The 25,993-nt window shown below is 37.4% G+C and overlaps 1 protein-coding gene across 4 annotated transcripts in view; it reads right to left on the reverse strand.

Moving 5' to 3' along the window:
• The window catches only part of RHBDD1 (rhomboid domain containing 1), a 38,416-nt gene extending 13,565 nt beyond the window's left edge, over positions 1–24,851 (reverse strand). Inside the window, exons 1-6 of one of the 4 annotated variants that reach the window (XM_035545081.2) lie at positions 24,732–24,851; positions 18,100–18,614; positions 14,764–14,896; positions 7,548–7,636; positions 6,037–6,096; positions 2,666–2,788 (exon numbers count right to left, since the gene is read on the reverse strand). In XM_035545081.2, coding sequence (XP_035400974.1) covers positions 2,666–2,788; positions 6,037–6,096; positions 7,548–7,636; positions 14,764–14,896; positions 18,100–18,532 — 838 coding nt within the window. In that variant the 5' untranslated portion in view covers positions 18,533–18,614; positions 24,732–24,851. Of the gene's footprint in view, positions 1–2,665; positions 2,789–6,036; positions 6,097–7,547; positions 7,637–14,763; positions 14,897–18,099; positions 18,615–19,883; positions 19,930–22,854; positions 22,875–24,312; positions 24,330–24,731 lie in introns of those variants that run through there. The other 3 variants (XM_035545078.2, XM_050712617.1, XM_035545079.2) reach the window with 3 other exon arrangements.
• Between the last annotated feature and the right edge of the window lie 1,142 nt (positions 24,852–25,993).

The following is a 25,993-nucleotide window of genomic DNA, read 5'->3' on the forward strand; positions in this document are numbered from 1 at the left end:
TGGTATGCCAGTTATCTGCTAGCGAGACATACTTAGCTAGAGATGCTATTTAAATTCTTTCTCGGGTTTCAAAGGGCATTCTCCAAGTAAGAATACATTTCCTCTTACAGTTGAAAATCTATCTTTGTCCAAATACAGCACAGTACTTCAAAAAGCAAACAGAAAAAAGCACTTACCTATAGTGATGTAGATTATTTAAGGCTACAAATGGAAAGCTGCAGGTGTTCCATACTGATGCATGAAAGACTAAAATGTATGCTGTCCAGTTTTGTATATTCTCATAATCTCGTCATTGTTATTACAAACTGACTTCATTTTATGGCAGTGAAAATAAAAGCATTTTCTTTTATCGTAATACCAACTCCTACGTGCATATATTTTTTACAGTGAGCTCAGAATTTGACATCTTTGGACGCTTTGGATTTGAGTAATAATTTATGTTTTTTCCTTCTGCAGTGTGACTTAAGGCCTCAAAAGAATATCAAATGGCTTTAAAACTACATCTAAAGTCATCATTCATCCAAAGGCATGAGGCATCCATTAAATGCCTAGGCTCCAATGACTCAAAAACCATTAGCACTCAGCTGTTATAGACAAAGCTCACAGGAGCAGGAGTCTTATATAGAGTGTTTTGAAAAACAAGTAAACAAAAATTCAGTTTTACTGTGTTGATAGTATAAAAACACAAAAAAATACAAACAAGGTTCGTGCTCTTGCAAGACAACACATTCCAAAACACTTAAAAGCTTTGAAAGATTTTTCTCAAAATCAATCTGTAAAAAATGATGTAAAACATCAAGTAAAAATGTCAGTAAAGTAAAAAATATCCCTTCCATTAAAGCTCACTTTAGACCCATTCCTTCTCAAAACCTTATATAGGACAAATTTATATAGGACAAAATATTGATATTACCTGTTTGTTGTGGTGGTTTTGCTGGTTTTTGTTTTAAAACGTCTAAAACAGCATGAACAATATCTAATTTGCCAACTTTTGCTGGCAGACCAGACCGACTAGATGTTGTATTATTAATTTGCTTGAAAGCTAAGACCCTCACCAGCTTCTGAGTTTTTCTGAAAAGTTTGATTTAAAAGGAACTGCTCAGATTATTATCATTTCTAAAACTTCTTCCACTATTAATTTTGCTGCAGGAAATAGTGTTTTTTTGTTTTGTTTTGTTTTTGATTTTAAGTTTATAGTCTCACAATATTTATGGACAGTTAGAAGCCTAAATACGTAAAACTACAAAAACCACTTTTTTAGAACTAGTTTTCCTGAAAGACTGCACTTCGGCCTCAAAAGTAACTTCTCACAATACATGTAAAGCAAAAGGCTGTATTTACATTAAAAAACATGTTAATCAATTTTTCAAACTGAAGAAACCTTTTCATATACAACAATGCCTCATCTGCTGCCTTTTAAAAATTATCTTCCAGATAACACAACATCCTTCATAATATATATGATCACAGACAGTGCGAAAGTGATGACGACTTGTCAAGATATTTACTTTCATATTTTGTCTGATATTTCTAACAGCCATAAACCAGTGATGTACATTATTTTTCTAAGCAAAGATTAATGAATAGTGCATCGTGTTTTAGGAGTTGTAGTGACAAGTATGAGTTTCTTCATCTTTTTCCTAATGAATGATTCCTTGCACCCAGGAAGTTAGAATACCAAGACTATGAACAAAAGAAGAAAAATTACATTGATAAGTGGCAGTCAGGTTATTTTTATTAAGATTTAATGTTAGAGCTTCATCAAATTTAAAAGAAACCTTTCAGCTTTGTCAACTTAAGGAGAACATAAAGCCTTTGGTTGAAGTCATATATTGACATACAACAGATTAAAGAGCAGTTTTTGATATTAAAAATCTCAATACCAGACAACATATGCAGTAATTTTTGTCCTTTGTTTCATCACTTAAATATAAAAATGTTGCACAACTGATGTAAACGTTACACCTGATGCTTTAGTAATGTATTGTTAGCCTAGTATATTTTCGCTCTAATCCAAGTTTTCAGAATGAGAAATATATTGTACTAAGAATTTTTTCTGTTGACTTTACTTGCATTATAGAAAAATAAAGTATATCCCAGTTAATATATTTTATACCAATTCAACTAATAATTTGCAATTAAAAACAAATACTATATTTATTCCTAAACTGCTTTTATTTTTTCTTTTGGTCTTTCCACTAGCTAGCACAAACTTTTTTTAGGGTGAAAGAGGAAAATGTGAAGAGTAAGACATCCGTACATTGCTCCTCAAATACATATAAAAAGCAAAATATACACAAAAAGTTTAAATATTGGCAGCATCGATTCCTCTGTTATACTGCTCCCTACTACTCTTTAGAATGTGAGGGGTTTATTTGGCACAGCAACTTAGTTTACTTCAGTTTTGTTTGTTATAAAAGCAATTCTATTACTATAGAAGTAGCAGGTAAATCAAACAGTAAGCAATTACTAATAAATGCAGTTACACAAAGAATGGTACTCCATCCTCACGTCATTCTCTGAAAATTCTACCAGTAAACATTTGTCCATTTCTGAATAGATGTCAAAAGACTGGAAATAAATCATGAACAATACATCTTTCCCATGTTCCTCCCACCTCAATATGAATCATAATCTGATATATGAAATGCAATAGAAGCCTTACCTCTTTCATTAAGACTGTTTAGCACTGCCCTTTCAAGCTGTTCTTCCTCTGTAAGCCCACCTGTATAATCGTAGTAGTTCCTTGGTGTTGTGTATTGATAATCTGGATATCTATAATAATAATCTGTAAAATTAAAGGAAAATAAACTGATGATATTCAGTGGGAGGGGAGGAAGCCAGACATTATCTTTATCTTTCTTCCACAGAGAAGAAAAAAAACTATTAGGATTTTTATGATATGCCAGAAATCAAAATACATTTTTGTAATTTGCAAAGCCAGACTACAGTAACAGGAGAGAGAACAATAACAACAAGAAAGATGCATCAAACATCTCCATCTTTTATCAGTTATAAATAAGTGACATAGAATTACCATTATTTAAAATTTCAATCAAATTGAAAGACGATTTTCATCATCTCCTTTTAACATTTAAACATCATTACTAGGACACCTTATCTACGTCACTGAAACAGCAACCACAAAACAGGTATGCTTCAGGCTTTTTTCCACCTGTCTCTCATTTCACCCTAGTGGCCGACTGTCATCCTAAATTCAAGTAATGTTTGAAACTAGAATGCATATGGATTAAGACTTCTGTGTTTTTCGTAGGAAAATATGCAACTAATTTGTGCTATGTCTGCTCTAAACAAACTAACAAAACCCAAAACACACTGCAGATCTCATCTAATGCCACAGCCACTGTATGTTGCCTCTGCTAGTGACCACCAAGCATTTCTGACCACTTACAAAATCTGTCAAAACAAGCATGAACAAACCATCATCCACCCAAATCCTTTTGGGATTTAAGAGAAAAGAAAACAACTTGGCAAGAGACTTGAATGAGAATCTCTTCCTTTAACACAATCTAAACCTGAACACAGAAAACCTCTGCTGAGTAAAACTAAGGAGAGAAGTGCCGTTTTTCTATTCCTCTTTTGTATTGTCAGTATATAAAACTTTGGATATTTAACTTCTCTTCTAGACACCCGGACAGAAGATTTTGAAGAATCAAAGTACAGAAACACAGCCAGTTTCTCCAAGTGATAGAAAACTTAGACGAGATTTTCCAAATGAAAAAAATAATGAAAATATTTGTGTGACAAGTACAGCATGGCATTCTTCTTATCTTCAGATTAATGCAGGATTATTATTGATGTTGATATCTCAATAGTTATATAGATTTAATGTATAACTTTCCTGTGGAGTTTCTGTGATTAATACCAAGCACAAACTACAAAGTAAGGATATATATAATTTTATATCCATGTGTGTGTGCATGGATGCAAATGCACATTATACATGGACACACAAGAAAGTAGTTTTGCCCATTTGTAAATTCTTCCTTTTTGGAACATACAACAACTAACACTGGCAGAAATTTTCATACAACTGCAGTGAAGACTTGGTATTATCTTCCCGTAACTTGAACTTCTGCCATTTCTCAAGTTATTTGCTATTCCTCTGGCTAAAAAGAGATAAATACATAATTTCAAATCTGTATAAATTAGTCATATTGTTAACAAGTTTTAAAAGCCTTTCAGTCATACTGGCTATATTTAAGAGACAGTTCTGCAGAAAAAAATAAAATCAACTGCAGGATACCTTTTAGCTGACATAGATATATATTTCAGATGCGATCTTTATATATTCCTCTCATTCCCCTCTGCATTATGCTAATCTGAATGAACATTGTTTTAGCTACAAATCTATTTTCTGGAGGCTTCAAAAGGGCGTGCATGAAGACTATAAAAATCATGGTGCTATCTGATGAAAAAGGATGTCATTTTAAGTTTGCTCTATTGTAAATTTTTTGTGTGATGTTTTACACTGTCATCAAGATGTAAGTGCTGACAAAGCTGCAATCTTTTATTTTACAAAGAGAAACAACTCAGTAATATTGACATGTTCAAGGTGTTCCTATTAATCAAAATAAGTGTCCCTATACTTTATTCATGAACTGCATTTCGAGAAAACCTAATTCAGTCACCAAACGCTGAATGTGTTAAGAATCACACTTGAAATCTTTATTTTCCTTCTAAAGCTGTTTCTCTGTACTGGTTCATAAAATCTGTTCTTATCATCTATTTATTTTTTTTTATTTAATTGGTATTTGAAGTCAGAAAGTAATAAATCACCAATACCAGAAAATGAAAAATTAATCAAGGTAAGAATGTACTGCACATGCATCATTAGCATACAATACTAGAAAGTTCTCTTAATTCACAGACAGCGAAATCCATTACTATATCATACAAAAAGCAAGAGGTTAACTCTTGCATGAAGACTCCTATGAATAGGTAAAAGAAAATTATGATGTATATATACACAGGGAATGAACATACTAAATATATATCTTTTATAATTACAATTATAAATCAATTCAGAGTATTCAATTTACTACAAAAAAAAAGTTATTTACATCTAAAGCCAAGCATTCAAGATAGGATAATTTGTGTTAACCTTGCTCCTTTATCTTCCTTTCATCCACACCAACTCAAAGCAACACCATGGTTACTTCACAGACTGCCCAAGACATGCAACACAAAACAAATTTATTTTTCATCAGTGTACCAAATCTTTTTCTCTGGTGCTATGTCATTATTCATCATTCTAAATATACTACATGAAATATCTTCCCTTCTCCCTGATTAGGGAGACCTGGAAAAGAAGTTAAGGGCAGTTTGGAATCTGCTCCTGTTCCACAGGAGTTGTCTTTTACACCCACCCACACTCTGAGCAGCTGGTGTTTATAGAGCGAATGCAACAGATTACAGAGTTTAAATGTCAAGTGCAAATTCTTATCCCCATTAGCAAATCAAATTCCTTTTTCTGATATAAATTCTTAGTTTCCACATGCTACCGTAGTGGCATACTGAAGGAAGATCTGGTCATTACAACGGTGGAACACAGAGCAATGCAACAGAACAGTAACTGTAGCTCAGCAAACATCTGTAACTGGCCTGAGACTGCCAGTTGGAAACAGGTAGCTCACACTCCCTTTGTAGTCTGGATCCTAGAAAGGAATGGGTAAGTTTCCCAAATCAGGGCAGATTTACCAATGTTTAAAAGGATGCTTCTGGTAGACAATTTCATCCTTGCTGCAGACTCTACGAAAGGGACGGTGTTGCCCCAGGGTAGCATTTTATAAAGTCATAACCTTAATTTAAGGTTTAAAGACTCTTGTACAAAACACATCCAACAGTTCCCCAAGTAGGAAAAGACAAGGCCAGACAACTTGATTTTGATTAGCAAGTGCACATACAGGCAGAATATTTGGTAGGTTTTCTATCATTAGCAAAAATGATATCCATATTTGTAAAGCTGAAAGTGAGCTGAAATAAGTGTTTTGGTAAGCGGGTGAGAGCATTTACCTGAATAACCTGCGTAGTAGTCCCTTGGCCTGTCAGGATCAGTGAATGAAGTAAAACCACCTAAATATAAGAATAATGCATGCACTATTAGAATAAAATAATCATAGTATCTCTTTAAAACACAGAATCAAATTTAATCAACATACCCAAGTAGACTAGAAAGATGCAAACCAACCTATGTTCTCCAGAACTTATAATGAATAATTTCTGCACTGAGATTGTACAGTTGTAAAAATGGGTTAATGCATAGAGACCTTAGGATTGGAATAACACTGCATTGTTTGTGCTCTGCTGACAAAAATCACCTGTTTAATGGAAAATCCCGTCTTCCAGTCTTTAGTTACACAGCAACCTTCACAGCAGCAGGATCTCCACAGCATGTTTCACTAACAGTGCCATGGCTCTTCCCAGAATGACAGAACAATTCTGTTTGGAAGGGACCTCAGGAGGTCCCTAGCCCAAAACCCGCTCAAAGGAGGGTCAGCTATGATATCAGACCAGTTTATTTAGTCAGGGTTTTATTCTGCCAGGTCTTGAAAACATCCAAGGATGGAGACTGCAGAATTCCCCTATGCAACCTAATCCAATGCTCAACAGTCCTAATACTCATCATGCCACAGAAAGAAAAAATATTAACTTTTAAATAAGTAGTGAGTTTACTCAAGTAGGGTAGGAACTCTGATGCTTCGATCTTTATTTTTCCACTTAAAACTGCTTTCCACTTAAGCGTATATGACAGACTAACACCAAACTGCGATAAAACCTCCCATGAGAATGCACACATCTGAACAAGTAATTTTTCACTGTACAAACACCACATCCATGGTCAACTTAATGGCACAGACATAAATAAGGTGCCCAACTTATTAAGTAATCGGACAAAAATTCTGACAACCAAGTCCAGCACAACTGTTGTAACAGGGCTCAGGTTTCTAATTAAAACACTGAAGTTTAAGGGCATGTTCATATGAAAGTTTGTAGGGCTATATTTAAAATTGTTTGTCTGAAGATGTCTAAAGATTCTACCTTTAAAAAATTACTTCTACAATAAGAAAAACCATATCAACTCACTATTGGAAAGCTTGGGGAATCTTGCAACAATTTCTCAAGCATCCCACAATCTTTTTTGAAATTTAGCAGCTTCCACATGAATGGATACAAGCAACAGAAAACCATCATAGAAACGCACTGTGTTCTGACATGTCTACAGCTTCACCACTCCATTTAAAATGACATTTTCATTGGCATCTTACACGAAAGATTTTACTTTAAATATGTAATTTAAAAACAAAGGTAAAAACATGACTCCTGAAAGGCACCTTTAACACAGATAAGAACAAGTAAAGAAAAAAAGCGAGCTTTTCTTCTGCATTCAGTTTATCAGTCAGTGTATCTTTAATCCCCTAAAAACTGCTGGAATTGCCTCAATGTCTGCAAGTATATAAGGTTTACTGAATTTTAAGACTAAAAGTTGCTCATGCAGATTTTACAAGTCAAACCAAATTATATACCTGCACAGGCTTTCATGATCTTTTTCAGAGGTCCCATGGTGTACATCAGTCCAACAAGAATCCCTGCCAGATGCCCAGTGAAAGAAGTCCTAAAAAAAAAAAAAAAAACGATAATAATAATCTTGTGAGTGATGGAAAGAAAGATATTTTTTTTTGGTAGGAATCCTTTAGGGGAAGTGCAAAGTTTGCTGTAACCCAGAAAGTCCCTGAGTAACTAAGCATAGAAAAGTGACTTGCCTGCAAAGACACAGGGTAATGCAAACAGTTATTAATTTCTGCTCTGACCTACTCAGTCTGATTTCTAACATTAGTGTTAATTACTGATTAAACCCACATGTGCAGTTTGCAAAAAACTTTTTTTTTTTAAACCTTATTGATTTTGAGGAAAAGCTCCAAGCAAACCTCACTCCCAGCTGTGCCTGAGAGGTGTGGCCACAACAAATTAAAGACTGAGCTATAAAGTTAATCATGTAGTTTAATACAGTGCTCCTCACAAGAGTTATTTATTTCCCTCATTTCATGATTTATAGAAGTATCCTACACAATCAAGTTGAACTAAGCAACTTATCAATTTGAATGGAAGTGCCAAGTTTTCTTTCTTCATAAAAACCCTAAAAGTGGTGGGTATATACAGTTAAAGAAAAGCATGTAACAAATATCCTGAAAAAGCCAGAAGCTAACTGGAGAGATCCCTTGAATTGCTTGTTTAGCAGATAGAACACTGTTTCCCTAAAAGCTTTTAAACTGAAGTCTTATTGAGGTAGTAAACTAGTTTTAATTCAGAGAACTTAAATCCACAGAATTGCACTGAAATGTGCTGGTAGGATCTACCAAAATTATACAGTACTTTACTACTATACTATCAATAAAACCCCACCAGGAGTTTATCTTAACCATAAATGCATACCTGTTGCAACATGTTTGTAAAACAGTGCTTTCAAAATTAAAAGAACGAGTGAAATGCTGAAATCCAAATTTTTTTCTAAATATATCAACAATTTCTTTTTAAAAACTTATCACTGCCCATTTTTATATGGAATGAAAAGACTTAAACGTCTAGAGGAATCACCAACATGGAAGCATAAATATAGGATAAATAAGGAAATTTGCTCCAAGTATCACCATGAATATTGTGATTTGATAAATTCATAAACTAATTTTCAGCACTCAAATTAAGAGTTTAGTGAAAAAAATTAATCAGGTTCTTCATCTTTATTATGAATTTGCCAAAGCCACTTTTTTTTTTTTTTTTAAAGAGAAAACATTTCCTGAACTATGCAATTATAAATAAATCAGCCCACTATATTTTAGTGGCTGTCCAAACAACAAATACCATGATCTTTTTCCCCCCCCCCTTCCCTTTATAAAGCAGAAAAGGAACTTCTGTCTGAAGTAAAAATAGATTTAAACATACATTTTATGTTCTGGTCAAAAATCCAAAACAGATATAGTAATGATACCATATGCACTCGTGATGGTAAAACTTCCAGACACCACTAGTAAAAGTATGTGAGAAAAACTGTGTGTCACTAGAGGGAGATAAAGATCAGATTTAAATTCACTCCTTTGCCACCTACTGAACCACGAACTTGAATTATGCTACGTAGAGTTGCAGCTCTCCCACAAGTAAGCAGTAGCATAAATGTTGCTGTGAAAATGCATAGGTAAGAGGTAGTTAGGGATTAGGGATAAATTAGGGATTTATAAACGAACTAGCTTTCCAAACAGATTTTTCTGGAACAGATTTTCCAAATTAGGAAAAATACATCCCTGACGTGGAGAATGCCTGTACACAAAAAACATTAAATACTTAAAGATGCCTTACACTAGAAATTACCAACATGAGATTGATTCGCCTATATTACAGGCAGTGTTTTAAACAAATTTTATGCTCATCTAAGCACAACACTGTTCCACAAAACCCAAAATCAAAGCCTTTGCTTGCAACACAGTGAAGCTGTGTATTTATACAATATGAGCAATCAGAAACCTTCAACTTTAATAAGTCTTTTGGGGGATAAATTCACTTCATGTCTACTGAACAGTGTTTAGGCACCTAGTATACTAACCTAACACTTGTTTTATTATATTATTCAAGGAGAACGCACTAATAACGAAGATGTTTAAACAGCTTTTCCTAGAGGAAAAATAATATCAGGTACACTGTCACACATATACGCTACCACTGACATGCACAAAATAAGCATATTTGATAAACCAAATCTTCATATATCTTGTCATACAATTTGTGTGACAAACACAAATACGCTACTTGTAATTACTTAGGAAAAGCAATTACATAGCATAAAGATAGAAACCCTTATATTAGCAAAATGCTTAATGTTTCATCCAAGTTCAGCAAACATCAGTTCTTGAAACAATATCTTAGAACGTGTTATATTCTAATTTACTCTAATGGTGACTTAATACTTTTTTTTTTTTTTTTTTTTTTTGCTAATGTGTAATCTATAGCATGGAAAAGATCTGTACAGGCATTTCCTACATGGAACAACTAAAAGACAGATACTATGCAATTTTACAAAGAAAAAACAGTTATTCTATTAAAAACTTCAAACCTCAAAATAAAAAGTGATCGGACAAGGGGGAATGGTTTTAAACTAAAAGAGAGGAGATTTAGATTAGATGTTAGGAGGAAATTCTTCACTCAGAGAGTGGTGAGGCACTGGCACAGGTTGCCCAGAGGAGCTGTGGGTGCCCCATCCCTGGAGGTGCCCAAGGCCAGGCTGGATGGGCCCTGGGCAGCCTCGGTCGGTGGGCCATGGGCATGGGGGTTGGAACTAGGTGATCTTTAAGGTCCCTTCACAACACAAGTCACTCTATGCAAACAAATGAAAAAACAAGTTAACCATACAGCTGAATTCTAAAGTAGTCAGACTGTCTTTTGCAGCTGTTTTGAAGATAGGTTAGTTTTGGAAGACTGGAAGGGTATTTCTATACTCAAGCAAGTAACATCAAAAGCAGAAAACAGCTATGACACGAACAAATCAGTCAAATCCCCCAGGATTTGACAGGGCTCCAAGCCTCCCAAGAAAGGGAGAAATTGCAGACGACAGGCTGTGAGAATGAAGCACTGTCTCACGGCATTTCTCATGAAGAGGGTTTCTCATAAACTTTGAGCAGTAAAACTACACTAAGCAGATATGTATCTGGCCAAAAAGCCTGGGTTAATGCTCATCAGTGATTCATTATCAAACTAAGGATATGAACCAAGTGTATTTCCACAAGAGTCTATACCAAGTATTGTTTACAAATGACAACAAGCTGAGAGAAGCTACACGAGTGACAGGAGATGACATTATAATTTAAAGCAACCTTGACACAGTGACAAAGCATTAGGATATAATTCAAAGACAAGTACGAAGTTCTGAACACGTCACAGAAATCAGCTATACAAACAGGCTGGAAGGGACTACCTAGTGCGAAAGCTTCAGGAGAGAAGCCGGCACACGCAGCGAGCCATACAACAAAGCACAGGTCAGTGGGCCACACCACTACAGGAAACATGGGTTTCACTGCGAACACGTAGACAGGAGCGCTGCCTGAAAGTAAAACGAAGTAAAACTTTCCACTCTATTCAACAGTGGTAGGTCTCAGCTGGAAAATAAGCCAAAGACAACAAAACCAAGAAGCCTACAACTTTTGGGAAAAGACTGAAGGAACCACTATCACTTAGCCCATTGACCAAACCTCTCATGGATACAACATATTTAAAAAATGCAAAAGAGCCAGAAATAGGAACAAACAAACTTTGCACCTTCACAACCCATAGAGTAAGTGGTAACAAACAACTTGCAGCAAGAGACTTGACACCAGAGCGGCAGAGCTGGCTGCCTGGAGGGACTGGGCCTCCCATCCAGAGGGGAAGAGGCCTCCCAAACCCTGCTGGGTTCGGGCCCGCTTGCCCTTGCTTAGCAAGGTAAAAAGTGAGGCTGCTAAGCCCCTGCAAAGATCCGTTTGATATAGTGGTGATCTTGGGAAGCACATTATACTAAATACTGATGAGTATAAACATTTATGGTTATACAAGTATGTGTGTGTATAGAGATATATCCTTGTCCTTTTGCAGTTATTACTCAGAGCATTCATTCTGATATCAGATTAATTCAGATCCCCTATAACGTTTCTTATTTAATGAAAATATGTAGACTGGAATTATTCAATATAAGTAAACTGGATAAAATAACTTTCACACATGCAATTAATGTTCTTCTAACCACATGCCTTAGCCCAAAGTGGATATTCCTGTTTCCAATGAACTCAAATATAATTGAACCATTAATTCCTGATAATACTTCAGTGTCAATGTCAACCTTCTTGACATTTTACTACATTTTACAGTGAATTTTAATTTTCAGTAGACTGGCTTTTCAAAAAATTTGCATAATGGATTTCTGGCCTATGAGGCTGTATGAGTTTTATCTGCTGACATTAAAGCTAATGGCAAAACTACAACTGTTTTCACAAGGCAGGACAATATACAAGTTTTGGAATTAAATGTCATTTTAGCTGAAATGAACAAATATAGTTTATAGAAAAGCACAAAAGTTGCGTGAAACTCTTGTCCAAACACATTACCAAGGCTCCTTTCACATGTATTATGAACTCCACTCCTCTCAAATCTAATCCAGAAAATTGAGGTTACTCCTATTTTCTGCTTTTTATATATCGTGAAATAATTCTATATATACTTAAAAAACCCTATCAACCATAAAGCAACTTCCATTATCAAATTCCAAAATAGTATTTTTACATTATTTGCAATAATAGCAATATCTTGATTTGAATGTATATTTTTCAAAGTTGACTGTTATTAAATTGTTAGACTAATAAATATCCTCCTGATTGCAACAACAAGATAAACTACTGCCTTTTCTCCTGCTGGTTAAGAAAAACTGACAGAATTATTGCTTGTGGTATAACTTGCAGTTTGCATAATGCAAACTGAACTTTGAGTGGGAATAGCAACAGGATTCTTGACTTTTTAAATTGCATGCTTTTTTCCTAAATGTCAACGAGCTTTATCGATATTAAATAATGTTCTCTCTGGTATAAAGAAATTCAAATGATGTCTCATTTAATTTTTGTTTGAAAATGTAGATCTCCCCAGAGATCTTATTTCAACCATTCACTTCATACCAATGATAATTATGCAATATGTCTAAATACCGTTTCCTGAAGAAATTTGCCATCAAGCTGATGCACACATTACTTGAGCAAAATCTTCTAAACAGAATTAACTAGACTTTTCATTTGACTGTGTAGTTTCCATGAAAATTGCTATCATTACAGGAAATCCATTTGAACAAGATTTATGCTTCATCTATCCGATTCTGATCCCATGCTTACAAGCATCTCCCAGTATTATTTTTATATGAATAATGTTCCAGTATTCTTATACTGAATTCAAATCAATTCCTTGCTGCTACTGCATTTATCCTGACTTATTTCAATTCTGTGGTGTCAGTCACGCAGCAGCACACATGAAAGCAGAGAAAGAAAACCTACACCTGTATTACTTCATTTCCCCAATTTCTGCCTAACAGCAAACCCAAAAGGCTAGTAGGAATCATCATTTAAGCACCCTACTCTATCACAGGACAAAGCCACTTATTTAGCAACAAAAGTTTGCCTTTAGTTTAGCCACTGTCACTGTCTTCCATGACAACTTATTTCCATCATCTCCTCCTCTGATGCTCTGCTGGAAGGCATATATTCACTAAATAAACACACAAGTAAGGTAAGTGACATACTACAAGAATCTAGGCTGGCTTTATCTTTGAAAAATAATGAATTTCTTGGAACAATAGGATGAAATCCATGTGTTTATACACACAGTTCATTTCCATATTAACTCAAACCACATAGTCACATGCACATTACAATTTATTGCCTCTGCTTCTAAATTTAATCTCGCTTAGAAAGAAGGGCATGTAGTCAATTTACCAGTGCTAAGCAACCTATCTGAATGCAAATTAGACCAAATTAAACGATTGCATAAGTATAAGACAACTTGTTTTACACAACCGTGTACAGGAAAACACTGCTGCTTCTTTAACTGGAAGTTGGGAATTTGTTACTAATTTTGTAATAAATTGGGAACATAATATAGAAAAGTAAAAGCTGTTTGACAAAACAAAACAATAGAAAATGTTTTTCACCATATAATGCCATTCCCAGCAAACCTGTTTTTTTTTTTAAGCCCTCTTGTTCCAGAGGAACAGTTCTAATCAATAAAAAAGTTCAACAGTAAATCTGACTGATAACCAGTGAAGACTCAGTGATATCCTTAAGCATTAAACAAGCAATGAAAAAAGACAGACTAAATAGGAAAATAAACACATTAAAAAGATTTCATGAGGTTAAGAATGTTAGAGCAATGCAAGATATTTATACTGACAAGAGATGTCACACCAGGGGTAAAGCTGAGAGGTATACAAGTGAAAGGAAAAAAATCAGAATTTAAAGCCAGATTTTTCAGAATGTTCCTCTATTTTCAAATATACATGGATTTTTTTTTTTTAAATGAAAAGCTCATTATTCCTATTATATTTACCTATTTTGACTGTGATTTGCTTTGAGACTGAACTCTTTTGGATCCTTGAACCCATACAAAATTAAGCAACTAATATTCATTGTTGATTCATAATGTGTTACAACTCTGATTTCAATTGTCAGCCATGAATGTGTATGACAGCGATCTGCATCTCTGTCGCAGGATGAAGACTTGCCCCTGTGCTATTGGTCTTTAATTGGGGTAGTTGGGTAGTTCTCAGTTTGTGAGGTCATCTAATTTTTTTGAGATTAAAAACTCTAATAAGCATTTTAAGTTGCCAAAAATAATCTATAAAACTGGCTCAGATCAACAATGTCAATATAGGTTATTTAGAAATAGTCATGTACCCCAGCGTTAGGTTATTTTACTGAAAGTGCATGTGCCTTTTCCTTGACCATCAACTTCTCACAACTTCCCTCCAATAGTTCACAATACCTTCCAAACACAGTACTCCAGGTTCTCATTTTGAAGCGTGGTCAAAAGGTGTTACAGGAAAAAGCATACTATAGCCCCAGCACTTAATTGTAGCCCCAGTGTACAATTTGGGTATCAGATAACTACTCTTACTTCATAAAACATTTCCAACTACTTCAGATAACCCAAATCTCTTCTACTAACTTCAAAGAATTACCCTGTACTCACCCTGGGGCAATTAAATGAATAGCCACCAGCTCCACCCAACAGGCGTATTTGCTGGGTATCTGCAATCCAAGGACATTGCTGACTCTTCCTGGATTGTAATGGTTGTTAAGAACTTTCAAAGCAAACAAGACTCCTGCAAACAAGAACAAGTCACATCAAGAGAGAAGTACACGTGCCCAAAAAATAAATAGTGACTTAACTACCAAAATGAATTAACTACTGAAACTGGAATACCATGCAGGTTCACAGCACCAGGAAGCAATACTGTTGCATGCCAGAACAGCAGCTCTAAGCTGTTTTGTCAGTGATAATTTTCAGTCACTTAAGAAAAAAGCATTAAAAATTTACGTATAACAGCCAATTTAAGTTTGTTTTTTTTTTTTAATACACCTACTTACTGTAGTTATTCAAGTAATCAAAACAATAGAAACAAAAAGTTCTAGTTGTAATAATGGACAAAATTATTGAACTCAAACTGTTCAGTGAGATGAGAAAAGCCATGACTGAAAACAAGAGAAATGCATTTGTGAAGCTCAACAGTAAGCTCAAAAATTTGGAATTAATGGAAAAAAATCTTACATATGTTCCAGAGCACTTGTTTCTGAAAAGAAAAATTAGATAAATCACCTTTAAACACAATAATTTCTAACTGACTCCAACTGTTCCATCATGCAAGTAAAAGCTGATGTGATCGAATGAATTCACATAATTTATCAGAACATCCAACATGTTTTTGAAAAAGTTACTCTGAAGAGAAATCTCACACAGTTGCCTGAAAAATCCACAAAATTGAAAAGTAGAATATTTTAATACAGAAAAGATAGCCGAGTTGGACATGAATTCAGATATACTAAATAAAGAAAACATGAAAAAGGTTCTCCCCCTTCTAAAACCACAGAAAACATGAAATGGCAAAACTCCTCTATCCAGTGATGTAAATATTCTTATTTTAGGAACAAATTTAAAAAGAAATGTTTTTATGCACGCACAGACACAGTATTTGCTGCTGATAAAACTGGACTTGGTTCAGAAACTATAAATTTACTCGAGGGGAGAAACATTCGATAGCAGTACACAGTTCAGGAGTTGTCTCTATCCAATCCACCCTTGACTCACCAGAATTCTCTATGCAGAGCTTCAATTCATTTTATTTTATTTAAGGTTTAAGTGCCTATTGGAAGGGCCTAGGCCTGCTGTATTGTCATGTTCCTGTTAGGGGGACAAGGCCCTGGCCTATTTTATCCAGTTGCAAAATAGGTAAATAAATAATCCAGTCATCTTAAAACTCTTAAGAGCTGATAAAATGAACGAGTCAGAAACACGCATACAAACTGGCTCTTAAAGAAACAGTTATTGTCAGGAAAATACACATTTCTTCTTCATCGCCTGTTCCCTAATACGTCACTTGCCCTGACTGAAGAGAAAATACATATGCTGAAGGTTACGTTGAAAATGTTGAAGGTTTTGAAAGATGAACTATGGATACTAATTCTGCCAGAGCTTCTTTAACGTACTGCCTGAGACGCAGTCAAAGGCATGTGCACGCAGGCTGCAGTCCCACGTTCCCAGGCCTGGAACACCCGCAGCTGCTGCAGACGGCAAGTCACATCAGCACTGGCTGCAATACTCAGTGCAAGATCTGAACTAGGTACCTCGCAGAACGTGTAAATTAAAATCCAATTTGGTAATCCCTCAACTGAGGAAGCTCTGTACAGGTTTAGTCCCTTTTTTGTTCACTAGAAGTCCAAAATACACACTCCAGCCAATACTGAAGCATGGCTGACTTGGGTCTCCTGTAAGGAATAAAATAAGGACCCATCTGGCCAGTCACCTGCGCTCGCCCTGCCTGCCAGCACCACTGCTGTCAGCAGTTTGGTCCCGTTTGCCAAAAAGGGCAGGAAGCCATAAAGTTGCACCTTGTGAATAATCTTAGCACTGAATCTAACTTTCTTTTTCTGTTGGCTCCAGCAGAGGGACACGTAGGTTGCTATCTGGCTGAGTGGGAAGGTGGAAACTAATCTGGTAAAAAAAAACATGCAGAAAAATCTCAACACTACAGTAGTAGTTCCCAATGATACAGTATAAAGAAGTTTCAAACTCTCGAAATTCACTCTTCTCAGCAAGGAAAGGGTCACGAAGGGATCAGGGAGGCAGGCAGCAGCAGCAACCTCCCCAGGAGAAGTCCAGTCCCACAGCCCCTGAACAAAGTGCATTGGTGAACGGCCAAGAGCCCAGGTTGCCAGGCTGACCCCTTTGACAAAGCAGGGCCAAAGGAAGTCAGGACACCCAGCTGGAGGTCCAGATCAGTGAGGCGCAGGGCCAGACACACGCATGGATGCAGCAGGGACAAGGCAGAGGGTTTAAGCTTAAAAGCAGCTGCTAGGCAAAAGCTTCTCAGCTCTTTTCCCACCAGCTTGAGATGGATCGCAGTGTCCCATATCAAAGCTGTCCTTGAGCAAGGCAGCCAGATCCCCTAGACAGGGGAAGAGGTTGTGCTCAGGGCCCTTACAGCCACTACAGAGGCCAGTACTAGAACTGGGCATGCCTTGTTACCAAAAGGTGGGTGACCAGGGAGTACTGAAGCTCCAAATGAGCAACCGCCGGGATGTTCCAGCCTAGTACCACCCTGAATACCACAGGGAAACCTAAAAAGTGTTGACATCTTTCTCAGAGATAGAAAACGGGTTTTGCCATTTAATTCTAAGTCCCAATGGCATCAAGGAAAAAACTCTATGTACCTAGGAGAGCAGTACTACTACTCCCCTTAACTTCAGACTTTCTTAAAGGAATTCATCAACTTGAAACTCTGACTTCCTAAATAAGGAGACATGACCATTACTGGAAGATGCCTACAAGCAGCTGCTTGATTGTTTCTAGCAGAAAAATGAATGCAAGTCTCTAAAGACAGGCATGAACTGTTTACAATTTGAAGCTAAAGACCTCATTTATAGTGCACAGCTCATACCAGAAAAGATGCTCAGAAATAATAGTCAACTGATGGGCTTTTCTAGAGTCTACTAACAAGCATCATTAACATCAGCAAACAACAAGTTCCAGACTTTGGGTAGTCAGTGACACTGAACACCGGCTGGAACCACGATTCTACTGCGGTAATCATATTTTTCATGTTCTCAGGTAAAGACTGTGCTGGTCATACAAGCATGTACTCAAACACACCATGTACATTCCCAGAATACGTTCTTTAAATAAAAAAGGATTACTTCAGGGACATAACATACATGCACACGGCTGTACAGGTGTCCATCTGCTACATTCAAAAATATTGCTAGTATCTATAAACGTTCATTTTTACACACTTAAATTGGACCAACTTACCTGAAAAACCTACGGCACAATGCATTTCATATGAAGGATCATTCAGAATTTTCACAAGCATGAATTCCAGCGCCATATAAACAACTCCAATCAGCACTGAAAACACTGCAATTATATAAGCAAACCACACACTCTTAAGCTTTCTTTCCAACATTATCCCCTTCCAGAGCATGGAAATCATGTTATAATACAAATGCCAATCGTCTGCATGGTGGACAGGAGAAAGCAGTAAACGCTGCCAGTTCTGTCTGTAGAAGCCTTCGTTTACACTGATGCATGCTTCATGCAGTGGCCTCACGGGATTCAGAAAGAAAAAAATATTCAGTACAAGCACTGCAAGGGTAACAGAAGGAATGTTCTGAAGTCCAACTTGAGAAATTTGATAAAGCAGCAAAAGCAGTCCAGCATTCACTCTTCCCTGTCTTCGTTGCATTATCACTTCTTACTCAAATGCAAAGCTTATTCTGATTTCTCCACTTTTGCTCAAATCCAAGACAATACACGTTTTGGAAATTCTGAAAGGAAAAAAAACTAACTGCATTATAATACAGAAACAGGCGTGTTTTCAAGCTTAATGCACTTAAGAAAACATAACAAATTCTTCAACTTCATCATCTGAGGCACCTCTTAATCGGAAAAAAAAAAATCAAGTGAGAAAAAAAGTCACAATTTTTAAACCGGTATAAGACAAATAAAATGGATTTATACAGTTAACCCAGACAAGCGTTACTACAAAAAGGAATCTGCAACCTCCCTCCAGTGGCCCTGGACAGACTATTTCGTCTATAAAATTCCTGGCTGTGCTAGACATCTTTTCGCTACTACCCTGATTCACTTACAATCTCTAAACTTTCAGGCAGGAAACTGGTAAGAAAAAATAAAAAATATTCTCTATAGAGTCTCAATTTTCAGGCCATCTTTGCTACATGTGTAATTTTTTTCACGACCTTATCCCGACTTTTATAAATATTCAGCACAAGCTATGAATGAAAATTAAAAGTTACTGTTTCAAAGAGGAACACAGACAGCTACATATTCCTAACAGTAAGCTTTGAAAATTGTTCTCGTTTTTATAGTCTAGAATTCCAACTAGGAGGTACCTGCACTGGGAGAACACAGCACAAAGGGGCACGGAGACTGCGCCGTGGACCTGCCTACAGATGAAAGGAATGACAAGGAATTTCGAGTAGGTTCTCAGGGCCGTCCAAACTCGGCCAGCACTATTTTTACTTTTCAAAACTCTCCAGAAGGGCACAACAGTGTGGCCACACGTCTCCACCTCTAGGATGGCAGTTCTTTGCTGAACTATTAAAGATTCACGATACATTATTCAAAACTAAGCAGAGCCAGCAAAATACAGTTATTCTTCCAAACTTCCCCATTAGGTTTCAAATGAAACTTCCTGAATATCCTGATACACACAAAATTTTCATCTTAGCATCTCATTCACTTCCTTTTCCATTACATTCTAAAATAGCTCAAATAAACTATCAATATACTTATTTATTTTGGTTAGTTTCCTTTCCAACTCATCAAATCAAACGCTTCCTCTGTAAGGGTTTTTATTTTAGATAAACAACCACCTCATTCTTCTGGAGAACAGCAGAAAAAAATAACACCTGTGTAAGGAGGAAAGGCCAACAGCTCCTGATGCAAAGTTTAACATTCCACGTTATTCCTACTGGGATTTACTAAATTTGGCTTTTTTACAGACAGCTGCTATGTCTGCAAACATTTTGCTTCAGGCGTTCAGAGCATCATTAATAAACTGAGAGGGAAATCACCTCTGATTTACGTCATCCAATAACAGCAAAAGGAATATGAAGCCTGCGCAGGGTTGAACATCTGAAAAGACTGTCTCCAGCCCAACCTATCTCCTCTACTTAAACATAAGCAAAAGCAGCGTATACTTCCACAGCAGTTCACACAGTACAGTAACATCAAATAATTGATCAAATTAAGTTTAAGTTACTCTAGCCTCTGGATTTCTCTTCAAATTGTGTTTATGTTTAGTATAGCGCTTTAAGAGAAGAAAAAAATGCTGGCATTCTCAAAGCAAATGCAGTAGAACAGAATGCAAATAAACTTATTTGTCACAATGAGAGGAAATTCACTGCATTTTTTCCCATGGTCTAATCTCTGAGACGCTCCATAATGTCTAAGCCCTGTCCAAAGCAGAGTGGAAACAGCAGAAACACGCTTCAGGCCAGGCTTCCTGAGCACATAACCAAACTGCGCTGGTACCTTTAGAAACTGCTTTCAAACCCTCCTCATTTAACTACAGAGACCACAGCTGCAGTCCCTACAAAGTTCAAATGAGCTAAGGCCTCTTAAAATGTAAATCAGTTGTTGTAGAGGATAATCAACATTGTCAGCTGTTGTTTTTTGATGTCAATGTTGTAAGAAAAGTCCTTAGCTAATCAGAAGTTTTAATTAATGTCATCCTCTCTTTCCATATGACATGCCAGGTGTACCAATGCTCCAAACTCTTCTTGCGCTCATCTGCCCAAACCTCTGACTTCTCTTTTACCGCTGACACAGCGACATTTTTTCCCACCACAGAACAGCCGACAAAAACTGTTAGAATTTAAATCAACATCGCTTCAGCACAAGTTATGTGGAAACCCCGAAACTCTGCCATACCGCGTTGTTCAAACCGCCAAATAATACACAGTCTCGCTTTTTAAAGGTTTTCCCCCCTTTTGATGGTCTTCAATTCCCAGCATTCATACTTTTAACACACATGCACCCAGGAAGAGAAGCCTGCACACAGCACAGCTCTGTGACCATGTAACATGACAGGGAACGGTTTGCTCCACGATTACAGCTATGCTATGTATTATAAATCGCTCCTATTACTGGGGGCACAAACATAAGCCAAAACACACCATGCATTTGATTATAAAGGACAAATATATAAAGAAAGAAAAACGAGTTATTTAAGAGCCTTCTGGAATGCAATTCACTTAAAATCTATAGAGCTTTCAACTGCTTGAACATTCTTCCTCAGCCTCAACTTTGTTTATTAAAAGCCTAACAGGACTCAAAACAATGAAGCATTTATTCCTTCTTTTTTTGAAAACATGCCACCCACTTCAAAATGTACAAATTTCCAGAACAGACTTGAAATGGACATTTGTCTTGCATCTAGACTGCCACGTGTCTGCATTTTTGTCACCTACTCAAGATAAATGTCTGAACTAAACATTCTTGGAATTTATTTGTTTGTTTTGTACTAACCAAGTGCAATGCATTTCAACTTTTATTTTTACTGTGACAAACCCCCTTGCTTGCTTGGCACCCCTACAATATTACAACCTCATATTACTGAAAAATCATGTAATAAAGTAAATATTTTAGTAAATACCAGTTAAAATGAAATGTTACACGGTCTCTTCCTCCAGCTATAGTTTGAAGTTAGAGGAAAAGAATCTCCTTATACCCTTGTTCCCCCCGCAAATGGACAGAACTGTAGATGATCTAGCCTGAAGTTTTCATTTGGGTTTATGTGAAACAAAACCCAGCCCACTGTGCTTCTCCTCAAAAATCACAATGTGATATAAGCCTAGATTTCATGAATTGACAAAAAAATGCAACCTATCTTTTCATATGGAGGGTGGATACAGCTGTGACCTACAGATTTTGCTTTTACCTGCATGGCACATCCTGATCTTAAGAAGCCCTGCCAGCTTCTCTCTAGAACTACTGGGCTCTTCTCCTTGCCTTGCAAAACTGATTTGTAAAGAGGAACCTTAGCACTGTATAACCTCCACTGACAGAAAAAATCCCAGTGTTAATGCTTTCGTTTGGCTTGGGAGTCTGATTTTGAAGTGAACCTCTCCATTGCTCCCACTGGTTTCACTGTTGTTCTCTGGAGTGGGCACGAACTGTTCGGTCTCTTTTCAGGTCAAGCCAAACCAGGAGACATGCTCCAAGAAAGAACCCAGCGCATTCCAGAAAAATTGGGCCTTCTGCTGCCAGGTCCTGACTGCAGCTTGTCCAAAGTAAAAAAACAAAACAAAACAAAACAACAACAAAAAAAACTTACACACACACACACAGCATGGTGAAAGGGGCAAAGGCCAGATCCTGAGCATAACCTGCTGCTCACTACCTATAAGCCCAACAGACCCGTAGTACTTGCCTATGAAGATGGAGTCTAAGGGTACAAAATCTTACCCAAGCAAAGAACAAAACAGAAAAAGAACCAGTGGTTTTAAGGCAAAAGGAGAGTCCTACAATGGAAGCACAAGCAAACTGCAAACACTTACTATTGTCCTCAAATTTTGACAGGGACAGAAGAAGGCAGAATAAACAGAAAAACAGATCAGTGCAAGCAAAACCTCAACAATTTGAAACACAAAGAACCAGCCCATTTATATTTAATATGTATGCAACGAGAAGGACAACCATGGTCGGTCAGTTACAATAAGCTTTCAAATATATAGTCAATTACATAGTTCAGAGCAAAAGACAAGCTTCTGATGTAATTATAGAGGTAATTAATTTATAGAGAATAACTTCTAGACTAATCAAATGGGCCTTTAAAGGCCTTAAGGTGCTTTCATTCATAAAATACTGAACTTTAAACTGAAAACCAGACAACATGACATATCAGAAAATGTCAAAATAATTCAGTAACTACCTTGCTGATAGGAAACAACACAAAGTGAAATATTAACATAAAATGACTGCATTAAAGGCTATGTCTACCACTAAACTCATTCCTTCCTGATCTTTCAGTCTCTCCATTACCTTTCATTGGCAGCCACTACGGAAACAGATACTTTGCTCATGTGCCTCAAAACTAAGGCGTTATCTATGGTGAAAGGATTTACTGGTAATACATATACTGGTCATATTCACTGCCTCCTCCTCTGGAGGCAAAGGTCACATCACTTTTCATAGTGCAATATAAATAATCTCCCAAAATGGAATAACCTAATACTGTATTAGGTCTATCCCTTTCATGAGTCTATCTATATGGATATATATACATACACACATGCACACACCCTTTTCATGGATATAGCTTAGTTTAGTCAGAAAGTGTAGTTTTAGCTTACCATCAAAAAGAGTAGTTTGGGCTTATATAAGTTTATATAACAGAAATTCTGCTGCCATTTCAGTGTAAAGCAGACAAAAAAGCAGGATCCTTTATAGATTTTTGTAGTTTACATTTTGCTACTCTACATTTTAGTAACTCTCCTTAGAAATTAAGTTCATTAGAAATTACTGTTTTCCTTTATTGGAAAAAGTCTGTTCAAGATTCAAACAGAGGCCACACAACAGCCATGAGCCACCACTGGTTTCATTGCTTTGGAATCCTAAAACGGAGACAGTCCTGTACCTCTAAATTTATATGACACATATAATCAAACAGATAAAAAAGAAAAAAAAGTCAATAGAGCATTTCTTTCTTTGAAAGGTCAGCTTTTTTTGAACCTCTGTGGTCAGTTAGTCAGAATTACTTGCTATTATAATACCATTTTGTGGGGGAGACAATGGACATATTAAGATCCTTCCCAGTTTTGTGGGAACAAAGTGACACAAAAAGATTTGACAAACGTTCTTACTACCCCCATCTCATAACAGATAATGAATAACTACTTCTCAAAATGCTAGGATACACCTAAACATATATAAATTAACTGAGAGAAGTAAAATCACAATTAACATTTATAGCTGTATCACTCTACTGGTGAAGGTGAGGGGGTGTGAGTTGTGAATAGATACACACACACTTATCAGAACAAAAGAGGATTTCAGATCAGGGCACAGTTAGATTTTTAAACTTCATGGATGTTTAATTACTTTAAATAGGGTCAGAATTTTTTTGGATTTGACTGCAAACCTTATACTGCTATAATCAAAAAAACAGCATAAATTAGATCAGAAGAGCATCCTCCCCTGTTCAGCTCAAGAATTTGGCGATATAATTGAAGTGAAATAATCCATGCTTCCCTGACTACTTCAGAAGCGCGAAGGCCCTCACAAGCTTCGTGCTTCTTTCTTTTTATTGCTTCAGGAGAAATCTGCCTGCAGTCTGGAGTGCGAAAGGATGAAGTTAGCCGTTTAATGAACCGTACCAGCGGAACACCCGGAAGTACACCCTTTCTGGCACTAGTGCTAACTCCTGGCAAGCCCTCAGACCTCCTTGCAGTAACGCAGTGCGGCTGCAAGGCCCTCACCACGCAGCCTGGTACCACTAACCCCGTCTCACAACCAGCTGAGTCACGCCAAGTGCTCTTACAGCCGCTTCAGAAAGCCTCCAACATACAGCCAGGCCATTTGTTTACCCCTCCTCCTTTCGATACACGCGCAAATCATTTGCGGGCTCTTTATTGTTGTTTTTAAGCACTTTAAGAAAAGAGGAACATAGTTCTAGTTAAAAAAAAAAAGTAAGAAAAATGAAAACAAATCCCCTGGCTATTTTCACATAGCCTGTAAAAGCACTGCTCAAGGTGGCGAGCCGAGAGCCTTCGCTCGATGATGCTCCTTTCCCGGCCCCGGAGCCGGCGCTGAAGAAGAGGAGGAGGAGGAGGAAGAGGAGGAAAAGGAGGCGCCCCCCCCCCCCCCCCCCACCAACACCGGCCCGGCCCCGCCCCTCCCGTCCCCTCCCCTCCACTCACGTTCCCCGCGCGGCCCCGGCCCCGGCCCCGGCCCCGCCGCCGCCCCACGTGACTCGGCCGCCACTCTGCGCAGAGGGATGCGGGTTCGAAACCCTCCCTCGACACTCGCCTCAGCCGCGCGTGCGCATTGAGGCAGAGCGGGGCGCGGCCCCTCACAAGACCGGGGGCGGGAAGATGGCGGCTGTGTGCTGCTGTGGGCGTTCGGTTTAACGCCGAGCAGCCCGGCCCGGCGGGCACAGTGGCCTCAGGGCGGCGGCTGGCTGAGGCGAGGGGACGTAGGGCCCGTAGGCCCCCCATTTCGCCTCGTAGGCTTTTGTGTCTATTCAATAAATCGTGCGAAAATACTGCCTACTGGTACTGCATCCAATTAAAACGCGTAATTAGGTTCTTTTTGAAAACCTTACTATATGCTCAAGCACTAGTTCAATAAGTTTATTACTTCAACTGCTTTGTTCCAGTACTAAAGATGCTTGGATGAACACATTAGTTTAATTTGTGTAGATTACTGGTCACCGGTGTTAAGTGACTCCCAAAATTCCATGCAGATATCTAGACTGTGAGCTTTGTTACTAGCATTCAGCAGGGAATACACTGAGCAAACGATAAATGTCTAAAATAATAGGTTATCACAGAAATGTTGGCAAGCTGGTGGTGCAAATATGTGACTAGAAATGAATCATACAAAATCCATAGCCAAAGCTACTTGTAAATGGCCCTATTTTGCTGTCATTTATGTGGCACTTAGGTTTCAGAGAACATTTTGGCAATTCATACAAGTATGTCATAGAATTTATATGAAAATTGTATTCTGCCCTTCCAAAAACAGCACACAGCTCAGCAGACTGGCAGGCATGAAAGAGGCTGAATTCCTAGAAATAGGGTGGAGATCAAGTTAAAGGAGCAGACCGTGCCAAAACAAGCAACTTCAGCATAGTCTTCTCTTCCAAGAATGAACAGAAGCCAAAAGAGGAGGGCAGATTCTGTGTGTGCCACCATTTAGACACGTTATCTTAAACTCTTTAGTTTTGGCACATTTAGATCTGTTACCACGATTAATGCTAATCATAATAATTCATAGAAATCACAGGGTGTGGGAGTTACAAATGCCTAGACTGATAGATTTTCTAACATGGACCAGGTTTTCTATAATTGGCACCATTCTCTGTAATAGTGTACTCCATTTTCATGCAATCATAATTCCAGTCTATAATTCTTACCAATGCAGTATTTATTGCCTGTGTGCAGGTCCAGATCTTATTACT

Source organism: Cygnus atratus, chromosome 9, assembly GCF_013377495.2.
Source record: "Cygnus atratus isolate AKBS03 ecotype Queensland, Australia chromosome 9, CAtr_DNAZoo_HiC_assembly, whole genome shotgun sequence".
NCBI classification, from domain to species: Eukaryota; Metazoa; Chordata; class Aves; order Anseriformes; family Anatidae; genus Cygnus; species Cygnus atratus.